This window comes from Bufo gargarizans, chromosome 3, assembly GCF_014858855.1.
Source record: "Bufo gargarizans isolate SCDJY-AF-19 chromosome 3, ASM1485885v1, whole genome shotgun sequence".
NCBI lineage: Eukaryota > Metazoa > Chordata > Amphibia > Anura > Bufonidae > Bufo > Bufo gargarizans.
The window spans coordinates 555,054,161-555,063,210 of NC_058082.1; the positions used below are offsets into that span (position 1 = coordinate 555,054,161).

The 9,050-nt window shown below is 43.6% G+C and overlaps 1 protein-coding gene across 1 annotated transcript in view; it reads left to right on the plus strand.

Moving 5' to 3' along the window:
* The window catches only part of GAP43 (growth associated protein 43), a 55,850-nt gene extending 50,672 nt beyond the window's left edge, over window positions 1-5,178 (plus strand). The window contains exon 3 of the mRNA XM_044287402.1: window positions 4,277-5,178. Within this exon, the coding sequence (XP_044143337.1) occupies window positions 4,277-4,365 (89 nt within the window). The 3' untranslated portion in view covers window positions 4,366-5,178. The remainder of the gene's footprint in view (window positions 1-4,276) is intronic.
* Window positions 5,179-9,050: the final 3,872 nt, after the last annotated feature.

The window sequence follows — 9,050 nt, forward strand, 5'->3', positions numbered from 1 at the left end:
TTTTGCGGAGCGGAGGCATGAATTGGAAGCCCACGGCAGCACTACAAAGTGCTTCAGTGGACTTTCAGGTCCATACCGCAATAAGATTCAAGTCAATGGGTCCGCATCCGCACCATGGAGTACACACGGCCATTGCCTGTATATTGGGGATTGGCCATTTACGGTCCGCAATATGGGCGCTGAGTCAGCTCGTGTGCATGAGCCCTAACCTTTGCACCTAGCTTTTTATATAAGGTTTTAGTTTAAACAAAAATACATGAATTAAATAGCAAATACTTATATTTGTAGAAAACAAATTTTATTTTTGCATTTTTATTGCAAAATTAATTTTTTTTTTATTGAAGATTTGCATTTTTGGTGCAGATTTGTATCTTTGTTGTAGATTTGTATTTGTTACAGATTTGGATTTGTTTTGCAAATTTGTATTTTTTGCAGATTTTAATTTTTGTTGCAAATTTGTATCTTTGTTGTAGATTTCTATATTATTGCAGATTTTCATTTTTGTTGTAGATTTATGTTTTATTGCAGATTTGTATTTTTATTGTAGATTTGTATCGCTTTTGAGCTCAGATCCAGCACCCAAATGGCCAAGAAGGAACAGATCTTGTTTTTTTTCCTTCCTGGTGCTCCTAGGAAATTGTTTAATCGGGTCCACCAGCTAAAAGATGGTAGTTTCCACAGCAACCATGCAGCTGTTGTCTAGACACTGCGCTTTGTGGGTCCCTGTTGGCGTCATGCCCTTTATATCCTCAGCCCAGGGTCCTGCACACACACCACACTCTTCTGCGTGTCCCAGGGTGATCGCCTCTGACAAACGAGGGGAATGAGAGTATTTTTAACTTGTCAAGTGGAAAAATAGAGAACAATTAGGTTAGGCACAAATGTCTGTCTAATTGCATTATGTTATCTTACATAAGCTTCACTTCCACTACAGAAAATCTACAGCCACCCCCGCCCGCCGGAGGAAGCCTGGCCTTACTCTGATTACTGTATTGATAAAATATTAATAATATTTTTCTATATAATGTGAATTTCACTGATCAGTGGACCAAGAATGTTTCTAAAATTTGTTGGAAAATTGTAACCTTCTTTGTGGCTCCACCGAGCTGAACTGTGCAAATAAATAATGATAGATACAACTGACAGTTTAAAGGTTTCCTTAGCTTTAGGAGGCACTTTAGAAACCTCTACAAATACCAGGTTTGCTGTGCCCAGCATTACACATCGGTGGGTGCTGACAGGTGGCGCTGTATTCTGGTAACACACTGCCATCTAGTAATACAAGAATGGCCATCGTATTCCTGGGAAGCCACCTACTTCTAGTATCCGAGAAATTCCCTGGGGAAGAGGAAAAGTGTTCAAAAGCGTCTCTAGAAAACTCCACAGAGCAGTAGACTCAATGCGAGCGGACACCCCATTATGACGAGGTCTTTGGCTCTATAGACACTAATACATATGACACCATATATATATATATATATATAGTACAGACCAAAAGTTTGGACACACCTTCTCATTCAAAGAGTTTTCTTTATTTTCATGACTATGAAAATTGTAGATTCATACTGAAGGCATCAAAACTATGAATTAACACATGTGGAATTATATACATAACAAACAAGTGTGAAACAACTGAAAATATGTCATATTCTAGGTTCTTCAAAGTAGCCACCTTTTGCTTTGATTACTGCTTTGCACACTCTTGGCATTCTCTTGATGAGCTTCAAGAGGTAGTCACCTGAAATGGTCTTCACTTCACAGGTGTGCCCTGTCAGGTTTAATAAGTAGGATTTCTTGCCTTATAGATGGGGTTGGGACCATGAGTTGCGTTGTGGAGAAGTCAGGTGGATACACAGCTGATAGTCCTACTGAATAGACTGTTAGAATTTGTATTATGGCAAGAAAAAAACAGTTAAGTAAAGAAAAACGAGTGGCCATCATTACTTTAAGAAATGAAGGTCAGTCAGTCCAAAAAATTGGGAAAACTTTGAAAGTAAGGGCTATTTGACCATGAAGGAGAGTGATGGGGTGCTGCGCCAGATGACCTGGCCTCCACAGTCACCGACCTGAACCCAATCGAGATGGTTTGGGGTGAGCTGGACCGCAGAGTGAAGGCAAAAGGGCCAACAAGTGCTAAGCATCTCTGGGAACTCCTTCAAGACTGTTGGAAGACCATTTCAGGTGACTACCTCTTGAAGCTCATCAAGAGAATGCCAAGAGTGTGCAAAGCAGTAATCAAAGCAAAAGGTGGCTACTTTGAAGAAGGTGTGTCCAAAATTTTGGTCTGTACTGTATATAAAGTTTTTTTCTGATGTGTCTGCGCTCGTACCAGGGGCCAGACCTGTGCAGGAATCTCTGCTTACTCCACACTCCCAAACAGTATTAATTAATTCTACATGACCACACAATGATAAAAATATAATAAAGTGTGCCCCAATGATAATGGTATACCAGGCAGACAGAATGGTATACCTCAGACAGGTTTTATTCTTTGGTCAGAGGTTTATTTTTTGTGTATTCTGTATGTTGCTCTGGATGGCAGTATACATGTATGTTCCGTGTCTATAACATACCTGGCGATCTACTGAAATATCCATATTACCAGAAGGAAAATCCTAATCTGCTCTGCTGATTGCATTCATTTTCCCTGCGTAGTGTTGTCCACATTACAGCAGATTACACGGGATTAATGTAATCCTTTCTCCCAGAGAAGCTGTAATCTTATTTGTGGATTTTCAAGGCGGGAAGGGCGGTTGTTAGGATGCAAGTGCCAATCATTTCCCTGCTTCACACCCTTCAGCTTGGCATTACTTGGGTATGTGAAGGCATGTTATCTGAATCCACTGGAGCCATGGTATTGGTTGCATCTCTACTGTGCTGATACATTGTTTCACGCATGGTCCGAATTAGGTGAGATATGTGCCTCCAGGTCTGTAGGAAGTGTAATTTACACATGGAAATGAGTCAAATGTATGAGTGAACGGATAGGCTACATTCTCAGTGATGTCACCACTCTCTGATAAATAGATAGGCTACATTCCCATATGGAAATGAGTCAAGTGTATGAGTGAATGGATAGGCTTCATTCTCAGTGATGTCATCGCTGATCTCTAGTGAATGGATAGGCTGCACTCTCGTAATGTCAGGGCTGATCTGTAGTGAATAGATAGGCTGCACTCTCGTGATGTGAGCCCTGATCTCTAGTGAATGGATAGGCTGCATTCTCAGTGATCTCACCACTGATCTCTAGTGAATGGATAGGCTGCACTCTCGTGATGTCAGCGCTGATCTCTAGTGAATGGATAGGCTGCACTCTCGTGATGTCAGCGCTGATCTCTAGTGAATGGATAGGCTGCATTCTCAGTGATCTCACCACTGATCTCTAGTGAATGGTTAGGCTGCACTCTCGTGATGTGAGCACTGATCTCTAGTGAATGGATAGACTGCATTCAAAGGAATGTCACTGCTGATCTCTAGTGAATGGATAGGCTGCATTCTCGTGATGTCAGCGCTGATCTCTAGTGAATGGATAGGCTGCATTCTCAGTAATCTCACCACTGATCTCTAGTGAATGGATAGGCTGCACTCTCGTGATGTCAGCGCTGATCTCTAGTGAATGGATAGGCTGCACTCTTGTGATGTCAGCGCTGATCTCTAGTGAATGGATAGGCTGCACTCTCGTGATGTCAGCGCTGATCTCTAAGGAATAGATAGACTGCATTCTAAGGAATGTCACTGCTGATCTCTAGTGAATGGATAGGCTGCATTCTCGTGATATCAGCGCTGATCTCTAGTGAATGGATAGGCTGCATTCTCAGAGATCTCACCACTGATCTCTAGTGAATGGATAGGTGACATTCTCAGTAATCTCACCACTGATCTCTAGTGAATGGATAGGCTGCACTCTCGTGATGTGAGCACTGATCTCTAGTGAATGGATAGGCTGCATTCTCAGAGATCTCACCACTGATCTCTAGTGAATGGATAGGCTGCATTCTTAGTGATGTCACCAGTCTCTGACAGCCTCTCCAATATTCTTACCCTTAACAGTAGGACAGGGGAGAGGAGAAGGGCAATCTGAAAGCAGGGAAAATCATCCACAGGCGGTCGATGCTAATGACCCTGATCCGTGGTGCTGAGTGATTAAATTGTCTGTACACACTGACAAATCTGCTCGGACAGTAATTATTATATATTTTTTTTATGAAATCCAAAATGTTAGGAAAAACATCCCGAGAGTTGACCACTCACAACTTTTCTCTTATTTATTTTCCAGATGACGTAGAAGCAACCAAACCTAGTGAAAGTGCCCAACAAGAAGAGGCTACCAGTGAAGAGCCCAAGGCGGACCAAGAAAATGCCTGAACACATTGAAATCCCCCCTGTTACTCTCCTCTTGGACTCCATCGTTTTACCCTTCCGGCTCCTCCTTGACCTTTCGACTCTCTTCCTCACGTGGGTTCCTCCACCTCACTCCCTCTTCTTCTTTCTCTGTGTGGCAGAACATGTAAAAAAAAAAAAAAAAAAAAAAAAAAAAGCAGGAAAGTTTCAGTCAAACAGTGTGGCTTAAACATTTTAAGTGTCTCTTGGTGTTGTTATGGCAAGTTTTCCAGTATGGTCCAATCCGATTCATTTTGGACAATTCTTTCGCACTGTATCCGAGTTTACTTCCAGCTCCCTCGCTCTTCTCTCTTTCCCTCTGTTACACTGTGTGCAATGTTCCGTTACTCTATGGGTTACAAATCAATCCAGTGAATTTCAAAAAGCGTCTCTTAAGTTTGTCTTTTGTTTTTGAGTTAGTTTTTTTAAATTTTCTTTGTTTTCTCTTTTTTATACATTTATTGATATTATTATTTTATTACATTCTTGTTCCTCTTCAATGTGATGGAATGAACTTCTCAAAACTAATTAGCCCTCCCTACGGTTTGTTTTCCAAAATAAAGCGATGTGCCAATTAGCGTCTATATCCGGCAGTCACCCGTGTATTTTTCTTGTCCAGCTCGCTGTCTTGACTCTGACGCCTCAGGAGATCTGAGATGTCTGCCTATGTTTTCTATCGTATTTCAGATGTTAGTCCTATATGTTGTGAATGAGGAACACAGTCACTCGCAAGGCATTGAGAATGTATGGTCTGGTTTTTGGCAAACACAGAGGTAATAAATAGTTTGATCTCCAGTTTTTGGCCGTGTCCTGTGCAGTATGTTCCAATAAATTTAATGTTAAACTGATACCAAGTTTTTAGCAGAGATGCTTGAATGGATCTAGAAAATTGGTGAATTGGAGTCCTCTACTAGACCAACCAGCCAACCACTTTTGGGATGCATTAGGTGAACCATTATAGGATTAATTTCCTGTCCAATTTGGCAAATTTTTTATTCAGATTAAATCAAAGTTGCTCCAATTGCCCTGGAAATTGCCATATACCACTCTCTAATCTCTTAGGACTCACTTTTTTAAATGAAAATATGTTAATTATTTTTGTTAAATTTTTTTAAATGTTATTTTGCTCTTTTTCCCTCTTTTTTTAGTTCATGAACACAATGAAAGCAATGGTAATCATGTCAAATTGACGCTGACATACATATGGGTAAATGCACATTTGACGGTGTTAATGAACAGTGTGTTTAAAAACACACCGTGCCGGCACATGTGTTAAGCTTTTTCATATTCTAAAGCTTCCAAAAATTGGCCAGATGGTGTTTAAAGACATATGGTGTTATGGAAAAAAAAAACTGTGACTTGTTCAGACCAAGTGTCCAAAAATGATGCCTCAACAGAGGCAAATGCTTTTCCCTGTTTATACACACACATGTTAATGTCAGAAGAAACAGCGGCTTGTTCTGCACAAGTGTCCAAAAATGATGTAATAACGGGGTCAGTATATATGCCCATAAAACGCACACAATTGTTAACTGTCAGACGAAGGAGTGGATCATTCTGGACAAACCTAGAAAAATTCTCCCTCTAATTGTGAGAGACAGCAGTGCAGTGTAGATGTGGAAAGGGTAGGGTAATAGTGGCATGTGGCTGCAATAGTAGTGCCAGCACAGCATGGAACAAACAAGGCAGTAAATGTGGGTGTGGCTGTGAAGGGGTAGTAGTAGTAGTAGCGGCAACTGTGTAGGAGTAATGGTAGTAGCAGTAGTGGATTAGCGGCAGGGAGTAGCAGCTGTGGCAGTAGCGGCTGCATAAGCAGCAGCCATATGGTATGAAACATGATGGTAAGCCGGCAGACAGCGGCATTGGCATGATAGCAGCAGCCATATGGTGCAGAACATGATGGAAGGGAAGCAAACAGAGACAGTGGCATGATTGTGCAATGTCAGCAAGGGCAGACCTTTTTTTGGTTTAAGCTGGAGGTGTGTAAAAATCCTCTCTGTTCTTTGCCTCGTTAATTTGGCAAAAGCACTGTTTTAAACACCAGTGGAGGACAACTTTCTCTGTTTAGGTGTCACAACAATCCCTGCCATACTGAAAACCATCTCTAAAATGACACTGGTGGCTGGGCAAGAGAGAAGAGATAAGGCATACTGGACCAGTTTAGGCCACCGTTCTAGTCTGCCTTACCAGAAGTCCATGGGGTTCGACAACAAGGCATGCGCTAGAGCAGGGGTAGGCAACCTCAGGCACTCCAGCTGTTGTAAAACTACAACTCCCAGCATGCATACTTGCCCTGCTCTTCTCAGAACTCTCACAGAAATGAATGGAGTTGTAGTTTCCCAACAGCTGGAGTGCCAAAGGTTGCCGAACCCTGCGCTAGAGACAGAGTAGAGTCCAGGTAGGACTGAATCTGGGCATTGAGGAGGTAGTTCTCCATCATTGAAAAATGTCTCCATCATGTTGCAGAAACTGAACTTTATCTTCCAGCGAGGCTAAGAGCACACCATCAGTACCCTAAAGGCAGCAAACTCTACTAAATGGTATGGAAGCAACTGCACCGCCAGCAACTTGACAAGGTGGGAGTTAAACCTGGGCATTAGCAGATAAAACACCCATCAAAGTTGTTTCCTGGCCAAACATTTAATTATTGATGTCTGATGACGCAGCGAAGTAGTGTCACGCCGGACGGGATCTCAGACATACAGATAAACCAGCAAACCAGGCTCTAGGCGAGAAGCAGGGGAAGGGTCACCTCCTAGCAAATCCCTGACTTCTCTCCCTGCTCTGCTCAGCCCACATTTAAACCTTGATGGTAGGAATGAAGTGTCCTCGTGCCTGGGCTAAAACACCCTAGATTCCCTGAGATGGTGAAAAAGGGAATAGGAGCAGCCTGCTCGCATAGAACCTAGATGGGAGAGATGACACCAACACAACCAAGATAGCAAACAACAAAAACTGAAACCACACTTATCTTTTCTGAGCTGGAACAGACAACCTTCCTTCCTTGCTTCCAAGGCCAGAATGATTTCTTTAACCCGCTCAGAGCACTGGGATAGAGTGCTATTTAAACTAATGACCCCACCCAGTGCACCTGATGGGAGGCGGATCCAGCATGGCTCCAAAACAAAACACTAAACACGTGCTGCTATTCTGGCTGACCTCCGCACATAGTCAGAGCAGGGCATGACAGTACCCCCCCCCCCCTTCTACAGGTGACCTCCGGACACCCCGGACCAACCTTATCCGGATGGGATCTATGAAAAGCCCTCACCAATCGGCTGGCGTTGACATCCAGCGCCAGAACCCACATCCTCTCCTCAGAGCCGTATCCCCTCCAGTGTACCAGGTACTGAAGGGAACCCCGAAGAATTCTAGAGTCGAGAATCCTGGAGATCTTGAACTCCAAGTTTCCATCGACCAAAACAGGAGGAGGAGGCAATGGCGATGGTTCCACCGGTTTCACGTATTTTTTCAGTAAAGACCTGTGGAACACATCATGGATCTTCCAAGTCTGCGAAAGATCCAGCCGAAACGCTACAGGATTGATCACCGCAGATATTTTGTACAGACCAATAAATCTTGGACTCAGTTTTCAAGATGGCACTCTCAATTTGATATTTTTTGTGGACAATCACACCAGATCACCCACACAGGTTCGGACCAGTCACACGTCTCTTGTCAGCCATTCGCTTATACCTCTCACCCATCTTCTCCAAATTCCCTTGGATCCTCCACCAGATGGAGGATAAGGCAGAAGAAAATCTCTCCTCCTCTGGCATCCCAGAGGAACCAGTCCCAGAAAAGGTACCAAACTGGGGATGAAAACCGTATGCGCAAAAAAATGGCGACTTACCCGTGGACTCCTGCCTACGGTTATTCAACGCAAACTCTGCTAGGGACAAGAATGAGGATAATTCCTCCTGATTCTCAGCCACAAAGCACCTCAAGTAGGTCTCCAGGTTTTGATTAGTACGCTCCGTCTGACCATTCGACTGCGGATGAAAAGCCGAAGAGAATGAAAGTTGAATGCCAAGCTGAGAGCAGAACGCCCTCCAAAACCTGGAGACAAACTGAGTGCCCCTATCAGAGACCACATCCGAAGGAATACCATGCAATTTCACAATATTATCCACAAAAATCTGCGCAAGAGTCTTGGCGTTAGGCAGACTAGTTAATGATATAAAGTGAGCCATTTTACTGAAACGGTCAACTACCACCAAAATCATTGTTCTCCCGGAGGAACTCAGCAGATCCGTAATAAAGTCCATAGACAAGTGCGTCCAAGGACTAGACGGAATAGACAATGGAAGAAGTGAACCAGCCGGTCGAGTATGAGCAACTTTTGACCGAGCACAGGTTTCACAAGCTGTCACGTAATCCTCAATGCTCTTGCGTAACACCGGCCACCAGAACCTCCGGGACACCAGATCACAGGTGGACTTACCACCAGGATGTCCAGCAAGGACAGTATCGTGATGTTCCTTGAACACCTTGTATCGCAGGCCCTCAGGAACAAACAACCTCCCTGGGCAAGAACCAGGAGCTCCCTCCTGGGCTCCCAACACCTCCATCTCCAATTCAGGGTACAGAGTGAAGACCACCACCCCATCCGCTAAATTCGGCGCAGGATCCTCTGAATCACCTCCCCCAGGAAAGCTGCGAGACAAGGC